This window comes from Antechinus flavipes, chromosome 6, assembly GCF_016432865.1.
Source record: "Antechinus flavipes isolate AdamAnt ecotype Samford, QLD, Australia chromosome 6, AdamAnt_v2, whole genome shotgun sequence".
Classification (NCBI taxonomy): Eukaryota; Metazoa; Chordata; class Mammalia; order Dasyuromorphia; family Dasyuridae; genus Antechinus; species Antechinus flavipes.
Genome location: NC_067403.1, coordinates 68,784,976 through 68,809,720, shown reverse-complemented (window position 1 = coordinate 68,809,720; position 24,745 = coordinate 68,784,976). Strand labels below are relative to the sequence as shown.

The 24,745-nt window shown below is 33.8% G+C and overlaps 1 protein-coding gene across 3 annotated transcripts in view; it reads left to right on the top strand.

The window, feature by feature from the left end:
* INPP4B (inositol polyphosphate-4-phosphatase type II B) overlaps positions 1-24,745 on the top strand; it is a 931,109-nt gene that overhangs the window by 802,514 nt on the left and 103,850 nt on the right. For all 3 annotated transcript variants that reach the window (XM_051965729.1, XM_051965726.1, XM_051965728.1), the window contains 5 exons: positions 4,449-4,621; positions 11,624-11,747; positions 12,510-12,627; positions 15,794-15,934; positions 23,216-23,313. In XM_051965729.1, coding sequence (XP_051821689.1) covers positions 4,449-4,621; positions 11,624-11,747; positions 12,510-12,627; positions 15,794-15,934; positions 23,216-23,313 — 654 coding nt within the window. The remainder of the gene's footprint in view (positions 1-4,448; positions 4,622-11,623; positions 11,748-12,509; positions 12,628-15,793; positions 15,935-23,215; positions 23,314-24,745) is intronic.

Below are 24,745 nucleotides of genomic sequence, written 5' to 3'. Positions count from 1 at the left end.
CACTATATATTGTCACAAATCTGGAATATGTTTCATTCTCATCCCTATCTTTCAGTACCCTTCTCTTCTATTGAGACTCAGTTCAGATGCTATAACATCCAAATAAACTTTCCACAAATAATTCACAAAGCTATTCTATTTTCTTTAACAGATAATCAAATTCATTTCCCTCCTCTTGATAAAGGACTGGAGTCTACTGGAGAAGAACAGTACATATATTTTCAGAAGAGGTCACTTAAATAACTTGTTTTTTTTTTTTTTTTTTTTTTTGTTATTAGGAAGGATCCAATGGCAGAGGTATATGGAAAATAACTTGTGCCAAAAAATAACTAAAAAAATTTAAATTAAATTATTCTCCCTTATCGAGTTTTTCTGGAGCACTTTTTGAGGTCTTCCTCTTTCCATACATATTTATGTACATGTTGTATGCCTAACAACAACAACTGCTACCATTGGTACATCACTTTATAGTTTGCAACATACTTTGTATTTATTATCACTTTGAGGGACAAAATTAATGATATTTTAAAAATCTTCTTGTGAACCAAAACTTAGTACTGCTATTAGTAACTGTCAAATGAATATTAAGTATTCTGGCTAGTAAATAGATTTATAATTCTTTCATTACTCATCATCAATATTTTTTTCTGTCATTTTAAAAATATGAAAGTTTTATAATAAAAGGTGATATGTTGTAGCAGATCAAGATAAAATTTTATTGATGATTAAGTATTCATTGTTTAAGATTTAATTAAATTAAGTTAAATCAATTTTTTAACCAGACTCAGATGCACTTCTCCTCTAGTCTCCACTCCTAAGATGAAAGCTGCTCCTGAATGACAGAGACTTTGTCTTATATACTTTTGTAACCCCATTCTTGTCCCCCAAACCTACAATGGTGCATTCATTTCACATGGGGAAAATTTATTTTGAATGAGTAAATAAATGAATTCTTAGAGAGAACTTAAGATTAGTATGTCATTGATTTGACTGCTGCCCTAAAGATGTTTTTGGCTTAAACTTAGAAACTATAATAAATAAAATTTTTAAAAGAAGGAACTTTCCAGAACTGTACATCTAATACATTTCATTGAAATGATAACAAAATGAGGGTCCACTTAACCTGCATCTTTACAGTCCTTTACCAGAAGGAAGAAATTCTATTCATGTTATAGGAAGATTATCCTAGTATGTAGCCCATTGTTGGACACAAAGCACCTAATACATAAACTGAACTGAATTAACTGAGTGACAGTGCACAGTACTCCCATTATAACCTGATAAACCAGTGCCATCTACTGTACAGTCTTTATCTTTTATTCAATAAATAAGTTTTCTATGAAGAAGTTAGTCCTAATAGTTCTTTCAACCCATTTCGCTAATCAAAGTTGTTTTGCATTCTCTGTCACTTAGGAATCTTTATTACATACATCAATTAGTAGACATATCCAAGTTCTTCAGCAAACGTATGTTAACAGGGAACTTCTAAATAAGTTCTTTTTTGGGTTTGAGAAATTAAGTATAAACCTGTAAGACGTAGAGAAAAGGGGGGAAGATAGAAGGAGGAAGAAAGAAAAAAAGGAAAGGGCAAGGAAAAAAGAGAAAAAAGCATAAGAGTGAGTGTTGATGATTCTCATGGCCTATAAATAAGATACGTTTTTATTTTTATTTTATTTATATTTATTTCTTTATATAATTCTATTAGTATTGATTAAAATAAGATTAACCCAAGATAAGCTTTAAAAATTATCAAGGAGGCAAAGATTACAAATGACCTCCCAATTTATAAAGTCTAACCATTATCCATGTTTTACTCAGTCAATAAGCATTGATTAAATTCCTACTATATGTCAGGTACTGTGCTAAATATTAGGATTGTGAAAAAAAAAGACCATTATTAGTATTGGTTAACAAAATAAGATTTAGCCCAATGTAAGCTTTACAAGTTATTGAAGAGGCAAAGATTACAAATAACCTCCCACTTTATAAAACTTAGCCAGTATCTATATTTTACTCAGCCAACAAATATTTATTAAGCTCCTAGTATGTGTCAGACCCTGTCAGGGAGATTCCCTCAAAAAGTTCAGCTTCTGATGGAAGGGACAAAATGCAAATAGCAATCTATATATAAGATATATACTGTCAGACTCTTGCAAAATTTAATTGGTTATCTCATTGTGACTTGTTGGTACATCCAAGTTCATCTTTAAAGCTATGCTAAAAAACTAAATTCCAATTTTCTTCTTACCGACCTGTGAAAGACTTTGAGAATGAGACTAAAAAGGGGCTATATAGGCACTTGTGTTAGTTAATTGGTTAATCTTGGAGTTTTACTACCAGAGATCTGGTCACCCAGGTTTTGTCCACAGCAGCTAATTATTAATAAAATTAATTAAGTTAATAATTAATAAAATTAATTGTCTGGATTATGATATCAAATTAATTAGATATTTTGAGGTAATATATACATGGGGCAAACTGTCTAATGGACAATGAACTGGATCCCAAATTAAGTAGCAGGCCGTGAGGACCTTACAAAACTCTTTTAATCATCCCAAACTCTTCTCATAGAAACAAAATCCCATTTAGGATTAATATTTAAGAATTAAATACAATAAAAATAATTTAATAATTAAAATAATATATAATAAAATAAATTAGCTGACTAATTAATTAATGGCACTGTGTGACTATAAATCATAGAATACTATAATCTCTAAAAATTTAAAAATGAGCATCCTACTGAAGGCAATGGAGAGATGCATAGTGGATATTAGCAAATTGCAATATATTGTAAATAACTCAAGAAAAGTTAGAATAAAGTATATCATCAGGGAAATATATGTATGAGTGAAAAAGATAGACTAATCACGTGACTATGTTAAGGGAAAGAGTTATACCTTTTCTCTCCCACACCCTATCTTCCCAAGGTATCAAGGGGGAACTTTGTGGTATGTTTGTATAAGAATATGAAGGAGAATCACACTAGATGGACAGGTAGCAGTGGGTAATGGTCTCCATCTCTATTTAGGAATAATCAAATCAGTGAAATCACAGATTAGCCAGAATACCTGAGCATCATGAAGACAATCTATTAAAGCATAGAGGGGGTATGAACTGCATAGGCAAAGATTGTGCCCCCTCTGGTGTAATGAATTTTTAAAGAGTTATCTGACTTCCTTCCCTTATGTTATGTGAATTTCTCTCTCTTCTCTGCCATTGTTGTTTTTCTTCAGTGAGTTTGTATGTGTTGTGGGAATAACCGCCGTAATTCTGAATTCTTCAGTAAACTCTATAATGCTCCTAAAAGTCCCTAAAATATTTTATTTATATAGTCAGACAGCTAGGGATTTAATAGAAGTACATTTTGAACTAATTTGCAGCCTTTAATGAGATGTAAATCCCTTCAACCATTTTGGTTATCCTTATCTGGGCCCTTGTAGTCCACTTAATTTGAGTTAATGAAACTGGACAAGATGAGATCGTGACTATGATACCTGAGTATTGTTTTCCTTAGCTTTCTCTGGCCCCTAACTGGGGAGAGACCACTCGATAAAGGCCTGCCTCCTGTTAACCACCATGATACCCACGCCTTTGTCTCCTGATCATATATCTTAGGGCCTGCCTGCATGCATAAATCATTTTCTAGCATGCATTCATCCATATTAAATTTAATTTGTCATCCTACTGTTTAATCTCTGAGTACATTAAGTGGAATGTCACATAGTCCTCCAGAATTTGTAATAACTGACACCAGACAGAATTCTCTTTTCTAAATAAAATCTACAATTGAGGGAAAGGAGTTAACAGTTACATAATTCATTATATTTCTAATTATGAAGGAGGCTAAAATCCCCAGTGTCCACATCATAAAGATAACCTTCTTTTAACTGTTTATTGGATGTCGCTCCCTTAATTTTTCCAGAAACTTGATAACTTCTCTATTCTTCCACATCATGAAGCATATAAAATCTTTATTTGACTCCTATCCTGAATCTTTGTGGGACAGGTAAATATCCCCATCTCTCTGACTGTGAACCATACATAAAATTCCTAATCCCTCTATTTTTGTCCACTTGCATTTTTGATTTCCTTCACAAGCTAATTGTACACTATTTCAATGTCCGACTCTTTTTATACAGCAAATTAACTGTTTGGACATGTATACGTATATTGTATTTAGCTTATACTTTAACATATTTAAGATGTATTGGTCAACCTGCCATCTGGGGGAAGAGGTGGGGAGAAAGAGGGGAAAAGTTGGAACAAAAGGATTTGCAACTGTCAATGCTGAAAAATTACTTATGCATATATATCTTGTAAATAAAAAGCTATAATAATAATAATAATAATAAATCCCCATCTCTCTAGGTAACTTGGACCCCCGGATCATTCTTTCAGTTGTCCTATGTGCCATTACCCTATTTTGTTTTCTTCTGTTTTTCTAGGGGACTGGTATGAGCAGCTGTACCCTCTGATCCTCACCCTGAAGGACTGCATGGGGGATGTGGTGAACAGGGCAAAGCAATCTCTGACTTTTGTGCTGCTGCAGGAACTTGCGTGCAGTTTGCCACAGTGCCTGATGCTGACACTCAGGAGGGATGTTGTCTTTAGCCAAGCGGTAGGTGCCATTTTGCTTTCTTGTTAGTTTTATTGTTGTCTTGTTGTTAATTATATTGATATTATTATGAGCCGCGCAATGGTCACTCATTCATTTTTAAAAGTAATTTATCTTTAGCATTCAGTTTCTTATTTCTTTTCCTTTTATACCTATAAATCTATATTTGTTCTTCTATTCTGTATATATATATATGTATAAGTATGTTTATATATATATTTCCATTTTACAGAGCTTTCCCAATACTAGAGTGCCAGAACAATCTAAAAAAAATATGTATCAAATCAAGTTCTGATCAGGAAAGCCAATTAAAAGTTAGAGTGAAACATTTTTCCAGCTCAAGGCAGCTTAGGAAGGAAGAAAAATAAGACTTTGGATTCTGGACCAGTTGGTCAGAAATACCCATTTCCAATATCAAGATGGAGAACAGTGGGCAGGGAAGATAGGGAACATGGGCCCTAGGTATGTAAAAACCAGATTACAGATGAGGGCAGTAAGCAGAACGCCCCATATCACCCCATGTTGGAAGTACCAGAAACTCACAGACCCCACTATAGTGTATTCAAGTACCAAAAGAACATAAGTTTAGATCAGAAATGCTCTCATTTGCAGAGGTGAGTTGAACCTAACTATTTGTTGTAATCATGTAAATATATAGTTATAATATATAGTTCAAAGTCCACAAATGGGCTGGGAAAATAAGCCAATAATTATAACCACCAATGACTCTGATCATAAAATCATCTTTGGTGGCAACAAAACTCAAAAAACAAACTCAGAAAAAGACAATGACTTGAAAATATCTATGAGCAAAATCTCAAAGAAAAATAAAGATTGCACACCATCCCAACCTAGAAGAGCTAAAGAGAGAGAGACAGAGAGATAGAGAGAGAATTTTTTTTAAAAAGGAAAAAAAAATGAAGATTACATGAAAATGGTAGAAGAAAAACATAGGGGCAAAGTATAGATATGAGAAAATTATTAAAAGAAAATCAGCTTAATCAAGAAACAAAAAATATTGGAGAAAATAATGTCTTAAAAATCTAAATTGGTCAAATAGCAAAAGTTATTAAACCTCACTGAAGAAAAAGCTCCTTAAAAGTTAGAGTGAAAAAAGTTAATGACTCCATGAGAGTCATGAAAAAGAACACCCATAAAACAAAGTCAAAACACTGGAAAAAAATGAAAATGTGAAATATTTTATAGGTCAAACAGTTACTTGGAAAAAAAGAGATTGGGGACAGATCATTTAATAATTATTAGGCTACCTAAGAGTCATAATCAAAAAAGTGATTAATTATTATATTTCAAGAAGTTTCACACACACACATGAACACATACACACATTATATACATTTACATATATGTATTTTTATATATGTGTGTGTAGGTAAACGACAGATATCTTGGAACCAGAGGGCAAAGTAAAAGTTAATTTCTCAGGAATATTCTAGCCTAAATCCAGAGCTCTCAGCTAAGGAGAAAATACTCAAGAAGCCAGAAGGAAATAAAGCAAATGCTGTGGAGTCATGGTCAGTAGCACACAAGTTAACACTACGATATACAGAATTTGGAATATAATATAACCTAACTAGGAAAACAGTGCAATCCAACAGAGAGAAAAACAAATATTTAATGAAATATGAAACTTCTTCTAAGCTTTCCAGATGAAAAAAATAAGAGTTGGATAGAAAACTTAACATTCAGACCCAAGACTCAAGGGAGACATGAAAAAGTAATGATGAATGAGAGATAATGAGGGACTTAGCAAGGTTAAACTGTTTCCATTTCTTTATGGGAAGATAATACCTGTAGCCACTAAGAACTTTTTTTTTTTTAATCATTAGGGCAGTTAGAAGTAGTTTATTTAGATTGAGGGCATGGGTTTAAGTCTTATTATACTGAGATAATCTCAAAAGAAGAATTGATGACTAAGAGGAGGGAATGGAAATAAAAAAAAATGGAAAAAATTAATTCATAGAAGAGGCATAAAAGGAAGAGTTTATATGTGGAAGGTGAAATAGAAGAGGAGTAGATAGCACTTAAACTTCAATTTTATTGAAACAGGTTCATGGAAGAAAGAACATACATATATATACAAATATACCCACATGTGTGTACATAGATATAGTATTCAATAACTCAATTTTTCACCCAGTACCTAACTGTTCTGAGAATTATTGGACTATAATACAGTTTGAGATCTGCTATACTTCCTTTAGATTTTTAAACAATTGCCTCCTTTCTTATTCTTAACCTTTTATTTCTCCAAATGAATTTTTTCCTATCTCTTGGTAGCAATATAGGGGAAAATGTGTATCTCTAAATGTTTATATCAGTAAAAAAGAGATAAAAGAGAATTGAATTTTTAATGATAACAGCTATCATTTTGATATCTAAACCACAGATAGCAAAAACAGAAAGAAACTATTGGCCAGTGTTATGAGTTCAAATGTTGGAATATATTCTGCCTTGCCACGGAGAGAGGGCTTCTGGCGTAACTCCGCTGAAATCCGTCAAAGTGCTCTCTGCACCAGAGTCGCTCCTCTCGAGTCCAGCTGAACTCTCTTCTGCGACCAGCCAGCCAAGAGGAAAAATGTCTTCTCAAATAGCTCTCTCTCCTTATATGCGAATCTTCTGAGAGAATGGGATTATGGGTTTTCTCCCATAGTGCTCTCTGGCCCAAAGAGCTTTAAGGGAGGTGTGGACTCCCTTGAAGTTAGAAAGTTTACTTTGTGAAGCTAGCATACTTGTGAACTCCAATGAGTAAAGGTGTGAACACAAGCCTTGTATTAATTAGTTCTACTTAGTACCTTGTTTCAGGTTCTGCCCAAAACATCTTCTTGTAAGATTAGATCAACTCTAATTAGTTAGCAGTTAGTAAGGATTCCAACAGGCCAGTATCCTTAATGAATATTGGTGTAAAAATTTTAAATGAAATACTAGCAAGAAGATCATAGAAATTTATCACAAAGATCATGAAGTATGACTAGACTGGATTTTTGCTATGAAGGCAGAGATAGTTTAGTGTTAGGAAAACTATAAGTATAATTAACCAGCTAAGTCAGAAAAATAGTAAACATCATATGATTATACTAATAAATGCAGAAAGCTTTTGACAATATATAATGCCCTTTTCTAATAGAAGCAATAGAAAGGATAGGAAGAAATGAAGTATTTCTTAAAATGTTAAATAGTATTTTCTAAAACCAAGAGCAAGAATTATGTGTAATTTGAATAAACTGGAAACTAGAAACCTTTTCAACAAGTGACAGGTAAAGCAAAGATTTCCCTTATCACCATGGTACTCAAAATGCTATTACAGCAATTATAGGCAAAAAAGAAATTGAAGGAATAAAATTAGGCAAAGAGAAAATAAAACTATCACTCTTTCCAGATGATATGATAGTTTATTTCTAGGACTCTTATTGAACCATTTACCAACCTAAGCAAAGTAGCAATATCTAAAAGAAATCCACATAAATCATTAACATTTTGATAAATTAAACAACAAAATCTATCAGGAAAAGATAAATTCCAATTTAAATAAGTGGAGGAAATATAAAATATAGGAGTCTACCTTTCAAGACCCATAGGAACTATATGAACACAATAATAAAACAATATACACAAATACAGAAATATAAACAATTGGAGAAATTCTAAATTGTTCACAGGTAGACTGAGCCAATATAACAAAAATGACAATACTAGCAAAATTAATTCACTTATTCAGTACAATTATAATCAGACTACCAAGAGATAGGAAAAAATTCATTTGGAGAAATAAAAAGTCAAGAATATGAAAGGCAATTTTTTAAAAATCTAAAGGAAGCCTAGCAGATCTCAAACTGTATTATAGTCTAATAATTCTCAGAACAGTTAGGGTACTGAGTGAAAAATTGAGTTATTGAGCATTAGCATAGATAAGATATACAATATATGGAAGAAAATGAGCTCATGTTTGATAAACACAAAGATCTTAGCTATTGGAGCAAGAAATCCCAAAGAAAAGCTGTTGGGGGAAATGGAAAGCAGTTCAACAGAAATTAGACATAGACCAATACCTAGCTTTGTATAACAAAAGGAACTCAAAATGGGTACATAATTTAGACATATAGAGTGATAAATGCAAATTAGGAGATCAGAGAAAAAAAATTCCTGTTACATCTATGAATGAAGAGTTCCTGACCAAACATGTCATAAAGAGGCTCACGGGGAGTAAAATGGAGCATTTTGATTACAAAAATTAAAGAGTTTTTTGCACAAAGAAATCCAATGCAACCAAAATTAGAAGGAAAAAACCAGAGACTAAATCTTACAGCAAATTTTTCTAGTAAATGACGCATTTCTCAAATATAAAAGAAATTGAGACAAACATAAAACTTATAAAAGTAAAAACCATTTCCCCTTTGATAAATGATCAAAGGATTTGAACAGGCAGTCTTCAGAAGAAGAAATCTAAGCTATCAATACTTATATACAAAAAAGCTCTAAATCACCAATAATTAAGTTAATGCAAATTAGAATAACTCTGAGCCAGTACTTCACATCCATTAGATTGGCTAAGGTGACAAAAAAATTGACAAATGCTAGAGGAGATGTGGGGAAATAGGTACAATAATGCACCATTTGTGAAGCTGAATTTGTCCAGCCATTCTGGAACAATTTTGAACTAAGCCCAAAGGACTATAAAACTACATATCCTTTGACCCAGTTATATACCATTACTTGAGCTGTTTCTTAAAGAAATACAAGGAAAAGGACGTTTATGTACAAAAATGTTTTTAGCCACTTTTTTTGTGGTGGTAAAGAATTGGGAATTAAGAGGAATGCCCTTCACTTAAGGAATGGTTGAAAAAGTTGTGTATATGAATGTTATCTAATACTCTCATGTTATAAGAAATAATGGAGAAGATTTCAGAAAAACCTGCAAAGCTGTTGCAAAATAAGGTGAATAGAACCAGGAGAACTATCAACAGAGTTATAGTAGTTTGGTAAAGACTATAAACTATGAAATTCTGAGTAATTGCTTAATACAAAGATTTACCATGACTCCAAAGGACTCATCATGAAAAATGCTACCCACCTGTAGATGGAAAATGGACTCAGATTGTATTTTTTTCCCTTTGAAACATGACTAATCCAAAAGTTTTATTTTGTAAGACTTTACATATATAAAATAGATATCATGTTTCTTGTTTTTTCAATAGATGGGGGGATATGGGAGAAAGAGGCAAAGTGGAATTAAAAATTAATTAAAATTTAAAACTAATAAAATGCAGCATTTTCTTCAGCTATAAAAATAAAATCAGTCTAAGTTGTCCATTTGATTCAACCTGCCAAAGAGGTTCATCACACACACATACACACACACACACACACACACACACACACACACACACACAATCTCTGATCCAGAAAGAAGAAACTACATCTCTGTTTCTTTCCAGTCCATTGCAAACAGACAACCCTCGGAAAAGGAATCTGCAATTCATATCAGACAGAAACTCCTTTTTTTTTTTTTTTTTTTTTTTAAATTTAACCCTCAGATGACTAGATTGCAGATTCGTTGATGGGAATTGCATTATTGTGTGCATACAAGCTGGACAGGAGAAATGTGGGAAATCTCTTCTCTTTCCAAGTGAGAGAGCTCTATTTCTGTAAAAGGCAGAGGCCACCTCACATTGTAACATAAAATATACTGGTGTCTTGAATACCACTCATTTATTTCAGCAGCTTAATTTATATGACAAAACCAAAATATTCCATATTAATTAATTAAGGTTATTTTTGTGCATTTTTGTTGTCATTTTTCCAGGGAACTCTTGGTGTAGAAATTTCATGCATGGATGCAGACTGGCAACTGATCTGTAACTTAAAAGATTTTGAGATTTGCCCAAGGGAAAGTTAAATGATAGACCCATGATGATATAAATAGTATTCGTCAGTCAGGATTTGAATTCAGGATCCCAGGTCCCCACAGGGCTCATTGAGACTCTATTCTCCATGAAACACTTCTACTCTTTATGTTTATAAGTAGGTGCATGTATGAACATGCACCCAAGAAGTTGCTCAATTATGGGGACCCGTCAGCTTGTGAAAATTCATTACTGAAGCTAGATCTCGCTGGATTTAAGCTCTATTAGTAATAGAAGAGGGAGGAAAAATTCCCTTCCTTTACACTTCCTCATATTTTCTTATAATCTTAAACTAGATTCCAAGTTCTTGAGGAAGAGAGAAGTCATTGAAATTTAAGAGCCCTTGATTAATCCACTCTCCTTCACTTTATCTTTTATCCAATGGTTTTAACATTTGACCAGACAGGATCTGAGGATCATAAATCCTAAGCTAGAAGGTACTTGTCATATCATTCATGTAGTCAAGCCCCCTTGCAGTCCAGATGAGAATACTGACGTCCAGATATGTGGAGTAATTAATATCCCCAAGAACACAGGCAAAGAAAAAAGCTGAGTCAGATTCATATCTAAGTGCTCTGATACTGGACAGAAGGACACTCTCTACTATTCAGTGGTGGGCAAAAGACAACTGAGAATTCCTCTTACCATACCTCTAGTTGGCCAGTTCTTAGAAAAATGGAGTAAAAAGGCAAATAATCTCAATGTCTTTAGTGGTTCTGCCGTTGCCCACTATCTTCCATAGAAATGCTCTCCTAATGGGTTCCTTCCTTGTCCCAAAGATTGCCTTTAATAAATATGTGTACATGTGTGTACACATATATGCAAATACATATAATGTATAATACATGTGTGTATATATGTGTGTGTATGTATAGATGTACATAATTTATTTAAATTGTAGTATAGTTAATTGTATATGTAGTATATTTAAATTGTAGTATAAATCCAAATTAAATAATTGCATCAAATAATATGAATATTATAATTATTTCTACTCAGACCTATGAAGACCTAATTATCTTGAAATATTTAAAAATTAAGTGAACAGTCCCGTTTAAGTATATTTATCTCATCCTTTTTTTAGCTTGCAGGATTGGTCTGTGGATTTATAATGAAATTACACTCAAGTTTGCATGATCCTGATTTCCTCCAGCAGCTTCACATGGTGGGCTTGGTTGTACAGTTTGAGGGATTACTGAGCACATACAGTAAGTATTATTCCCTTTGGTAAACTTTATGAACATATCACTAGACACATGAGTGTTTACCCAAGAAGATTTTTAAGATCAACATGAAACACTAGGAATTTATTCTTTAGCTGAACAACACACGACATTTACTGTAGTTTTTGCCCATCTAGATCCGTGCTACAATAAAACCTTTCATACTCATTTGGCTTTATTTTTCTAGTTTGTTTTGAAAGTATAATGAGAGTGGATTATAATATGAAATCCTGAATTTGTCATCTTTAAATATAGGAGGGTTATATTGCCATTTATTTTCAAATACTTAATTGTCTCCACTGCCATCCATTCAGATGTGCTAATTAGGGCACACCTGTCTTTTTCCCTTGACCAATCAGGGCAGTGGGGGGGTCAAAAAGACAGCTTGGTTCCGGCACCAGTAGTTTTTAATCTAGCCAGAATTGTCATTGATGGAAATTAAATATCAGCCTTACCAACATCAGAGGCATTTTCTTTTACAACCTAGTTAAAATTCCCTCCAGCTTCTAAGTAAATATGTGCCACTTTCCTTCTCTCTAAGAGGACTTTAACTGTTGGAGTCTGACAAAACCATACTTGTTTCAGCCCTGAAAGCTATCAGGTCCAAGGGAAAGCTTTTCAAATGGAATCACGGTACTCAATGTTATTCACTCAAGTGCCTAGAGCCAATTCCACTATGGGCAGATAATCCCTGGTGACATTTTTTCAAATGACTTCTTTGTAATGAGAGGCCTTTTCCTTGTTCAGGTGAAGAAATTGGAATGCTGGAGGACATGGCTGTTGGCATTTCAGATTTGGGGAAAGTAGTTTTTAAAATAACAGAAGCCAAATCCAATGATTTCTTGCCAGTTATAACCGGAAGGCGGTAAGTAGTGACTATTTCCTAAGCATTAAGTCCTACTGGACCCCTAGGATGATTTTGTTTCAGAAAAGCTGATGATATCATAAGATTTAATACTGGACAGGACCTTCATTTCATCAAGTCCAATCCTAATCATTTTGTAGATGAGAAAATTGATGATTACTTGACAGGGGCTGCATCAATAGGCATCTCAAGAAGAATTTGAATCTGTATGTTCTAGACTTCATACTCAATTCTATATAAATTATCCCATGCTATTACCTCTCTAATAGATGTAAATGGAAGTTAAAAGGCTCCCCTCACCACCCATTTTGGGGCTTCTATCACTCTTTTGTGAAATACTATTAGTTATATGTTATATGGCTAAAATTAACATCTAGCAAAACTCAAATGCAAAAAAAAAATTAAAAACAAATTTCCATAATGGAAAATGTGATAAACACTCAGCAATTACTTCTCATGGGCTAGGTGCTGTGCAAAAAAGACAGTCTTTTTCCTTAGGAAGTTTACATTCTAATAGGGTAGGGGAAAACAACATATAAAAGGTCACATAAAAATTAAAGGGCTAGGCAAGAAAAAATAAAGGCACCTCATATGAGGGCATAATAAAAGCCCAGGAGCAGAATTACACTCTGGGCAGGGATAAAGAAATGGATGACTTTAGCATGCTTCTTAAAACGAAAATTCTGGGATGAGTCAGCCAAGCAGGAGGAGAGAGCAAAGCAGCAAAAAGTACTTTGAGTGGAAGAAGTCCAAGGATAGAGATTCCAGAATGAGGAGTTTTTCAGGACATAATGGTGGCTCTAAGAATGAGAGTCATGCTTCTAATTGCCTTCCTACTCTAAGCATATCACTGGCAGAGGGTAGCTGACCTTATGTGCAGAGTAGGAATTCTTTTCATTTGTGGATTCTTGAGCAATCTTCTGACTCCAAAATTCTATGACAAAATTCTATTTGTTGATCTACTATTGTACCGAATATGTCAATGCTCCTATGACTTATGCTGAATTTTAGAGGATTTCATGACTGTGGCTCTTTGTTCCCCCACCCCGTTTATTAGGAACTAAACTCAAGCTCCAAGGGTTTTCACTTTTTGCGGGAATCGTTTACTTAATGGCGTCATAATTCTTGAGATGACTGTAAATTAAATTCAGCTAAAAGCAGCAACATTTTAGAAAAAAAAGATGTATTTCCTCCAACAGGGGTACATACCTCCATTTTTCTTAATTATTCCTGACAATTCACTCCCAGATTGTGAGCCTTCCGAGAAGGGTTGGAAATAAATAGCCTAGAAGGTCAGAGCATGATGGGCAAAAAAATCAGGAATAATTAAGAAAAATGATGGTATTGTAGAGTACTCCTCAAAGAGGAGAAAAGCATTGCTCTGTAAATCATTTCAATCACTGCTGTTGTGTTGGCCATCAATTTTTCTCTCTGTAAAGACACTGGAGGAAGTCTGGTTCAAAGTTGACCTACGTTCCTGGAAACATTATGACTGGAAGGAAGAGAGAAATAATCCTCAGAATCCCTCTTCTTATTTCCCTTCCTTTTGATGAGAGAAAACTAACATGAGATTCCATGTCATAAAAGGAAGCTATTATCCCTTACATGTCTTCATTAAAAAAAAAATAAAAGTCTATTTCTTTGAGTAGGCAAGATAACTGAATTGCTGTCTTAATAAAAGGCAACTAGAGGCCAAATCAAAGATCACTGGGAAAGATAAAGGATACCTTGAATCTCATTCAGAATGATGATGTGGAGCTTTTATTTTTAATCATTGCTATTTCTTTTAATAAAACTGAGGAAAGCCCAGAAATAAGTCTTCCTCACACATTGCTACTAGTCAGTACCAACCCACGAAGTGCTGAGATTAGTGCAAATAAAAATTGTTATCTTTATATTTTTCACAGAATAACTTTCTAGGGGAAATTGAAGCAAGTTTTGTGTAGGAAGGGGCTCAGCAATGTCTAGCATTTTTGTTTTTTACTCAGTCATGTAAATCCAAAGACAAATAGCTCAATGCCTTTCATCTGAAGGACACTACATATAAATGAAGTCATTGATGAGAGGCAAAATCGCCTAAGTGGGTAGAGGTATTGGGTGTAGTCTTTGCTCTGACACTATCTATGTATCCCTTTGTCTCTTTATGCCTTAGTCTCCCCCTACCTGTGAAATGGGGATGGTATGTAACAATCTATCTAGTATTTAAAGTATTTTGAAAACATTTCAATACTATTCATAAATGCCTGCTGGGCGTTTTCCCACCTTCCTTCCCAAGAGGAAGATAAATAATCAGCTTTCTGTTATCACAGCCAGTTAAAAACAAGAATGACAATTGTGATAAATGGTACCTGTAGGAGAAATCCTGATACTGCTCTTCATCACTGAGCTCATAGCTGTTCAAAATGACCAAAGGACACAGCTCCCTGGGACAGTATTTTTATGTCCATGCTTCAGTGAGAGAAACTTAAAAAAAAAAAAAAAAAAAAAAGGAACCAATATGACAAAGAAACTCCATATTTGTCTTAGGATTGTGACTTTTATTGCCCCCAGACACATAATAAAACTTCAGCATTAGCTTATTCTTAGACTACTTCAACACAGTTTACCTTAAATATAGATTAATTCCTTACATTTTCATAGCTAATGAAAATCCCCTATTCCATTAATCTCAAAAACACAAAACAAAACTTTTGACTTTGTCCAGTGTTTAACACAGTACCCACCACATAGTAGGTACCTTACACAGCCCATCACATAGTATCTTACACAGTACCGACCACCTAGTAGGTACCCATTGATTTATGTATGTTTGTTGACTTGGTTGAATTGTTATTGGTTCTTGCCATCTGTGACATGGGGAAGTTCAGCTCACCTCACTGAGCCTCATTTTCCTACTTAGAACAAAGAAAGAATGAGACTAGAATGGACCTGTAAGGTCAGTTCCATTTCCAAATCAGGATCCTCTTATCCATTGATTATTTTTATTTTCCTCTTTTCTATGAATGGTTTGCCCACCAGAGTAAAACTTATAGGAACTATCAGCTTTTTCTTCCAATAAGCCAATAAGAAGGAGCTCCTAAAGTTTTCTTGCCTGTTATAGAATCATAACAATATACGGGATGTAAAACTCTTTCCCTCCTTTTGTTTTTTCTTTGTTTTGCTCCAGCGAACATTATGTAATAGAGGTCAAACTTCCAGCCAGGATGTTTGAGTTGCTGCCACCAGAGATTAAAGAAGGGAAGCTATTACATGTCTACCCAGTCCTCTTTAATGTTGGAATCAATGAACAGCAAACCTTGGCAGAGAGGTAAGCCTACAATTGAATTCCTGCTACCATTTCTCTGTGATGTGCTACAAAGTCCCAGATGTCCGAACATCTGGGACTTGGTTGGAATCAGGCTCGACATTTTTTCTTCTATCAATCCTAATTTGGTAAGCAAGGGGAAAACATCAGATTTAAGGAAGCTAGTTCCAGTCTCAACCCAAATATATGATAAACTAAAGAAAATATGAGTAGCTATACTGAAATATATTTGAATGTGTCATCTTGTTTTGCAAAATAAAAATCTAATTCAATAAGATTAATGTGAATTAACTGTAAATGTAAATAATGTGTTGATGATAAGCACTCAAATGGTCATTTTCTTTGATCTTTTCTAAATCAAGTGTTTTATTTCACTGTAGTCAGATAATTATTTCCACCACTGTGCAAACTAAAGTCAATAATTAATAGTTATTTATTGATATTAATCACTATTACTATGTACCAGGCACTATACTAAGCATTTGAGAGAATTTATACACACACACACACACACACACACACACACACACACACACACACATATATATATATATATATATATATATATATGAGAGTTCCTACTCTCAAAGAGCTTATAACATAATCCAGAAAGGCAATACATTAAAAGGAAGTTAAAAGGAATTGACTTAGTGGAAAGGAATATTACTTGACTCAAGGATATGGTTGAGAAGCCAGTAATATCCAAATTGAATGAAAAGTTTTGAGCTAAATTCCTTCTTTAAATGGAGGTTTTGGAGTTCATTACTCCACCCTTCAATCAGACGGTTAGAGGGAAGTGATGAAGTGTCTGCTTTTCCAATCTACAGAAGGTTAGCAGGAGCAAGTCCTGCCTTGTACCTTACAATTCTGTTTAATAGATCAGTCCTATATCTTGATGCTTAAAGTTACCAGTTGTGCGATCCTGGGCAAGTTACTCTTTTTGCCTGTTTCCTTATCTGCAAAGAGATGTTAATAAAAGTATCTACCTCCCAGGATTGTTGTCAGGATCAAGTGAGATGATAAAGCACATATTACAAATTTTAGCTATTAATACTATTGTTGTTTTTAATATTAATTGCATCAAATGGTAATATACCTCCTGGAAGAGCTTAAGAGTGGTCCCCCAATTCCTTGATGTTCCCTGATGAGTGTGTGTATATATGTATGAGTGTGCACTTATTTTAATTTTTGAATCCTGAATGCCCCTATAATTGTCAATCTTGAACATGTAGCCTGTCATTTCCACCAGCTTTTCATTTAGTAATAATGAACATTCTGCTCGCTTCTACTCCTTTAGAATCAAATCTGGTTTTCTTACTTCCCTACCCTTATCCCAATTTTATGACAAATCTTGCCCTTGATTCCCATAGTATCCAAGGCCATGCTCAGCAGTATGTTTTAGGATCTTCTTTGGTGGTTCTTGAACTCCACAAAGATACCTTTGTTTGTTTGTTTTTACTATGATTACAAGACAACAAACTACCCTTTAGATTTGTTTATATAACAAAGAGTTTCTGTTCATATTTTTAAAATAAGCAAACTATTACATTTTTAACAGAAAGCCAAAATAAATAAGAACTTTGGCCAATAATAGCTGAATTTAGATCTAGAATTTTGGATTGCTTTTCTTAAACCTAATTAGTTTTCTGATGTATTCAAAATAAAATCTGGGCTTATTAGCAACTTATTCTTTCTCCTTTATGCTTCCTAAGATCTATGACACAGCACTTAGTGTCATTACTGAATTAATTTTCAGAAATAGAATAGAGAAAACATACAAAAATTTTACTTGTCATCAGCCATTGATTAGTATGTTCTAACTCTCTTTAGTAAAGGTGTTTGCCCTTCATATCCATAGAGGACAATTTTTAGTTAAAAGGACTTTAAAAGGGAAGCAGACAATTGCTTTATAAAGAAAGGTTAGAGTTAAGAGTATTAAAGATTATTCCAGTAAGAGTAATTGTGATAAGGGTAAGTGGCAGATTTTGTGGCAGATTTATAGTGACAATCAATCTAACACACACACATACACACACACACACACACACACACACACACACACACATACCACACACACACACAAGATTTCAGTGGGATCAGGAAGGTCAATGTCAGAACTGTATATTGATGGCATGAAATCAATTTCTTTTCTACTTTTGTTTTCAACACAGGAGTCACACACACACACACACACACACACACACACACACGAATGTAGAACATAGTCAAGACAGAATGAAAATGGATAGAAGGCACCATTTAGGGCAGGATTCTTACCTCAATGTCTATGAATTTAAAAATAAATTGATAATTGTATTTCAGCATTAGAGGTTTCCTTTGTCATCCTGTAAATTTTATTTTATTAACTTAAAAGCACGATCCTGAGAAGGGGCCCATGACACAGAAAAGGTTAAAAAAAAATCCCTATATGATGAATGCTGACTTTTACTTATCCTAAACATATTTTTTTCAAATTTTTTCATGCTAGTCAATTCAATTCATGTCCACAAGAATTTATTAAGCATCTTCTTGAAGTAAGGCATTATTCCTGGCACTGTGAATACAAAGGGAAAAAAAATAATCTTTATTTTCAAAAGAACTGACATTCTATTGTAATAGCTATTGTTTGTTTGTTTGTTTTTCCTATGAAGCTGAGGCATTACTAGCCACACTTTTGTATGATTTTTATCTTAACTTTGGCTTTGTTTGAAAAAAGGCCTTCCTTGGTTGCTTTTAAATAACAATGGTTTTCATGTCAATCAGTCAGAATTGTCAGTGAAAGGATTACATGAAGCTGACAGAAGGTTGTTTTGCATTGCACATAGGTACGAATTGCTATACTTTCAGAAGTAGACAGAGTCATAAGTAGTTATCAGGGTATGAAATCTAGAGTAAAATCTAAATGAGCACCACACAGAACTATTGTGGAACAAATGAGATATGAGTCAGAGGCAAGGTCTACAGATCAGTGTAATTCATTGGATTTAGTGGACAGTAGCAGAGTTGAAAGTAAAGTGTAAGAAAAATCAAAGTTTCTGAGGAAACCAAGGGAGGAAAATTTGTTGTGCTTAGTGGATGTTCCTAGGAATCATTACTTTATGGAAATTTTGGTCTCCAATTCTGCCTCCTTAAAGAAGTCTTGCTTGTGATAGCCACATAGTAAATAGATACTTTATTATTTTTTTTCCTTTCCCCCATTCTGTTTCTGAGTTAGAACACTCTTCTCTAAGAAATCTGATTTTTTTCATACTTCTGACATGTCCAATATTAACTATTGTTTTATGGTGCAATATATTGAGTTTTGGTTCTAGCTTGAGTTTCTTAAATGTAGAAGTCAATATCTAACCTGCCCAGTTGCACAGCTGTGTAATGATATAATATAATTATGTTATTAGATTATAGGTAATGTATTGTACCAACTCTGGCTTTGGAAATAATAAAGGCATGATTTCAAATATAAACTCTCCTATCTACTAGCTTTTTGATATGGGACAAATCATTTACTCTCCCTGGGATTCTATTCTTTATCTGTAAAGTGATAGAGTTGGATGAGATGTTCCCTAAGATCTCTTCTGCCTCTAAATTTAATAAATGTACAGCTTATATCTGTGCCCCTGTCTTCTCTCTTTTGCTACATTCAAAGGGGTGTATGTGTGTGTATGTGTATGTGCTTTATCACTTTGTACACTGAGCCTAAGTTGGATGGGCATTACTTGGAAGGAAAGAGAAGGAAAATAAATAAAAAGACATGAATTATAGTTCTGACTGTGACACTAATTTGCTTAGTAGCCATAGTCAATAAGTTAATCCAATAATGTGAATACCTTCCCTAGCAAAACGAGTGACTATGTACAATTTGTTCTAAGGCCATTAAGGTACCTGAAGCAGGAGTTTTGGACCTTTATCAAACATGGGAGTCACCAAGGTCAACTGATGAATCCTGGGCCATTGCCAGTTATCTTGACTTTTGTCTTGCCACTGGACTTTAATGACTATGGAAGAGAGAATGATACTTTCAACTTTGTTCAACTCTGTCTTACTTAAATCCAAATATTTGGGCAAACCAAGAAATCACTTGTGATGTCATTGATTCTCTTAAAAAACAAAGGACAAGCAAAAATGACAATTTTAGGCAAATATTAACTGCTCTGTTTCATTTTCCATATCTTTAAAAGAGGGAATTGGATCAGATGACATCTTAGGTTGAAGATTCTATGATCCTATATTTTTTCTAGTCATTATCTACAAAGTTGCTGACATATCTAAATGAAATCAAAACAAGAACAAGAGCTAACACTTAGTGATTTAAGATTCACAAAATATTTCATAAATATCTTATTTGAACTTTACAACAACCTTATGAAATAGTTGCTCTCATTGTAGTGAAACTGAGGCACAAAGATGAAGAATTATGTGCCTTAGATCATATAGTTAATATGTAGGAGATTTGGAATTTGAAATTATGGCTTCTATCTTCAAGTCCAGGGTCCTATCACCACTCAAAGCTGATGCAATATATTATCAATAATATAGTAGCATATCATTTAAAGATAAAAAAAATGAAAAGAGGTTACCTAATTTTGTCAGTCACACAGGGAATAAGTATCTTGATCTCAGGTTTTTCTGATTCTCAAACCAGCTATCTACTAAACTGGCAAGATACCTCAATAGGCAGACAATATTGTCTGAATACAATATGTACATATTTGATGCCATCTTTGAAACAGTTACAGATAACCACTTGTGGAAAAGAAAGTAAGCATAATATTATAGTAGCAAGATATTTTTAAGAAAATTTAATCACCCAAATGAGTCAGCAAAGTGCCTTTCTTTCAAATCTAATATAAACAAGTTGTTTAATTAGAAAAGTCCTATGAGATGTTTTGTGGAAAAAAGTAGTCTTTTGGCATCATAGCCAAAACGAGACATTTCCATGTCAATCCATCTGCGTACTATATAGAGTGGTACCATAAGTAAAATGAATAAAAAGGAAAATCATCAAATAGCAAATTTCTGGCAAGTTTTGAGTATTAATCTATCAATAAGATGATAAGTATCACCTTAGGAAAGGAAATTTGACAATGAATTGGTAAACGGACAGAGAATAGAAGGAATATAAGGCCAAAAATTGTAGGAAATGTTGAAATCATTCATTTACTGATTGAATTGGAGGGAAAGGATATAAGGAAGAATTAAAGATAACTCCAAAATAGAGAAAAGTAAATGGAATAACAATATACTTAAGTTTGGCTATTTGTAGTTGAATGAACATCAAAGACTGCTGATAAATAGATTAATGGCTTCTTGGAGGGATGTTTTTAGAGGAATAACATGGTACCCTATTCTATGTGGCAGTTTTATCAATGTCTTGAATAAAAATATAGAAATGTTCATCAAATTTTCAGTGAAAAAATATAGAAGATGACAGAATCATCTGTAGTAAAAGTACCTACTAAGTAAAATGATAGTCTCACATTGAAAAGATGAAATTTAATAAAAACAAATATATAACACTTGCTTAGTTTTCAAAATCAACTATGCTCATGTAGGATGTGAGCAACCTGAAAATAACTTATTTAAAAAAGACTTAAGGATTCTTAGCTTTGTGTGAACTCATTATGCATCCATATTGTAATATGGTAGTCAGGAAAGCTAATGCACTTTCAGGCTATGGTAATGAAAGTGAAATGGTCACCACAGAGATGATCCAGAACATCTATAGAAAATGAAAGGCATCCAATTCTGACTCTCACTTTATAAGTGATATTTTGACACATAGAAAATGAAGGTATTGATACTCTGTAATATACATTTATTCAAAAATCATTTTTTTAAGAATGTGCCAAGAATTGTGCAAAATGCTGGGGGCCCAAAGACAAAAAAGCAGAATGTTTTCAGACCTCAAGTTTATATTTTATTGAGGGAAAATAGCATGTTTATAGAAAATGAGAGAGGGGGACACTAGAAAAAGAAGAATGGGGAAGTGGAAGGGGGACAGATATGAATGGATGGAAGTAGAGATATAGATGATAGATATATGTATGTGTCCATATCTTTCTGTACAAACATACACAGTAGATAAAAGATACAAAATATCTATGAAGTATATTAGCTACTAAGGAAATCAGTATAAGCTTTTTCTAGGAGATATCTGATTTGAGTTTTTAACTTATTCTACAAGATGAAAGTGAAGAAATATCTTCCAACATGAGAATAGCCTTAAAAAAAGGAGAAAACATGCAATGATTCTTACAAAGTGATTTGCCTGGAATGTTCATGAAGAAAAGTAATCTGCAATAAGCCAGAAAAAGCAACCTGGAGCCTACTGAAAAGAGCTTTAAAAACCAAACGTAGTGATTTCCCTTTTATCCTTGAGGCAAAGTGGAGACATTGGAAATCGTGAGGCAGAGGGGGAATGACATGATCAGATTTGTGCTTTAAAATTGTCAATTTGTTATCATGTGAAGAATGAATTAGAGAGGAGACAGACTTAATGCAAGGAGACCAATTAAAGACTAAAGCATTAGTCCACTTGAGAGGTGAGAAGGATCAGAAGCAGAGTGCTTAGTGATTGGATGAGTGAGAAGATGGGAAAGATGTAAGATATATTGTGGGAGTTAAATTCACAACATTTGGCAACTGGATGCCCTATACCAAGTTACTGTTCCAAAGTCTAGAACATTTAAAGCAGAGCATTTAAAGCATCTAAATCAAAAGCACAAAATTGTATTTCACAAAAGATCAGTGGATCAAAAGGACAAAAACAGTGTCATAGCCCAAAGTTCTAGGTCAAATTAGGGGAAATTAACTATGCACAAAGTCCACATAGGTATGGTAGAATTCCTGTGGTGTCCAGAGACTCTAACCAAATAGGATGATATGATAAAAGCAAAATCTGGATTTTCCGGGAAGTTCAGTCAAGAACAAGTGTTTGCATTAAGAGATGGAAAACACAGACATTTGACGAGGCACTCTAGGGATTCTTCACATTTCCAATACAGAAGAGAAAGAATAAAAGGCAATCCAAGATCCCCTGATATTTTGAGGAAAAGGAAATATAGAAGTTGATACCCAGTGCTCTTTCTTCTAAGAGGAAAATCAGATTACTTTCTAGTTGTAAAGACCGGGGGGAGATTTAGCAATTGGAAAAAAAAATTGAAAAGTTGAGGTGAATTGAAGTATCTGTTGTTTGGAGAATACTTAAAAAGAGACATTCTCTTCTTAGGAAGTTTTAGAATCATAGTTTGTTTTTTCTTATTGTCTTCATTATCTTTCTCTTTGAAGATTTGGAGATGTCTCTCTGCAAGAAAGCATTAATCAGGAAAACTTTGGACTCCTCAAGGAATATTGCCAGTTGTTTACTGAAAAAATGCCTCCTGAGTGTAAGTATGCACCTTCTTGAGTATTTGAACAAAAAGAGCATAGAATGGGAGGGGAGGTAGAAGAGAAGATCATTATCTTTATTGACTTTGAGACAGAGCTACTGATTCATAGGAAGATTTGTCAAGTTATTCTGACCTCTTTTCGAGGTCTTCTTGACCGTATCTTGCATGTTTATTGTGGCTCTGCTAAATATAAAAAGTAAAAGAGAAGGAGTAACTATAAATCCAAATGAGAATTTATCAGAAAGTTGTTTATGTCAAATACTTATATTAAATATCCCATATACAGTTAGTGTTTCTAACCTGCAGTAGACCAATTATAAATATGCATTAAGGATAAATATGGAGAGGAAGAAAATATATATTATATGAAATAATAGGGATGGATGAAGACACTTAAAAATTAAAACCATTACAAAATTTGATATCCTCTCAAGCACATTATGAAAACTATAATGATGTGAGATACTTGCTTTAATTGCACAAAGCCTAGAGGTTAATAAATCAATAAACATTTTCTAAATACCTCCTATGTGCCAGGTGGGCAGCTAGGTGGTGCAATTTAAAGATCGCTGGGTCTAGCAGGATGACTTATCTTCTAGGATTCAAATCTGGATTCGGACAATTACTAGTTATATGACTCTGGGTAAGTCACTTAACACTGTTTGCTTCAGTTTTCTGATCTGTAAGATGAAAAATGAGCCACAAAAAGAAATGGCAAACCATTCTAGTCTCTTTGCCAAGGAAAACCCCAATGGATTCATAAAGAGTCAAATAAGACCAGAAATGACTCAGTTTCAATAACAACAAAAAAATATGCTGGACACTGTGTAAATGCTGGATTTATAAAGAAAGAAAAAAAGACAATTCCTGTTCTCATTGAGGAAGAGGAACTGGAGAAAGAAGCTGAAAAGGGGAGGGGGTGATACTAGGGAGACATAATGAGGTCCAGAGTAACACAACTGTCTGGGAAATAAGGAGACTATGGCCCTTGGTATCCTCCTTAAATAGAGCATAGAGAAAGTTCCCACCATTGTCCACCCTATAACTTCTCCAGTCAGAAGGAGGGAGGAGCATCAAAGACTTAGAGTATTTAGATGGTGGGAGTTTCAAAGTTGATAGATTCAAGTCTCTTAGGATTAGTCCTAAGATTCTGATGCAGTCCAAAGGAGTGCAATCATGTGCCAAATGAAGGAATGCATAAAATAGGTAAAATACAGCCCTTCCCTCCCTAACACACCATTTGATGGAGCAATTATTATTTTTATTCACATTATAATTCAGTGAATTAGAATCCTGTATTGTTTTAATTAGAAGACCTGGATTCAAATTTTAAATATCCCTTCTTATCTGTTACCTTACACAACTCACTGAATTTCCCTCAGTTTCTTCAGCTTATAAATGAAAATGTTATAGTAAATGTCTCCCGGGA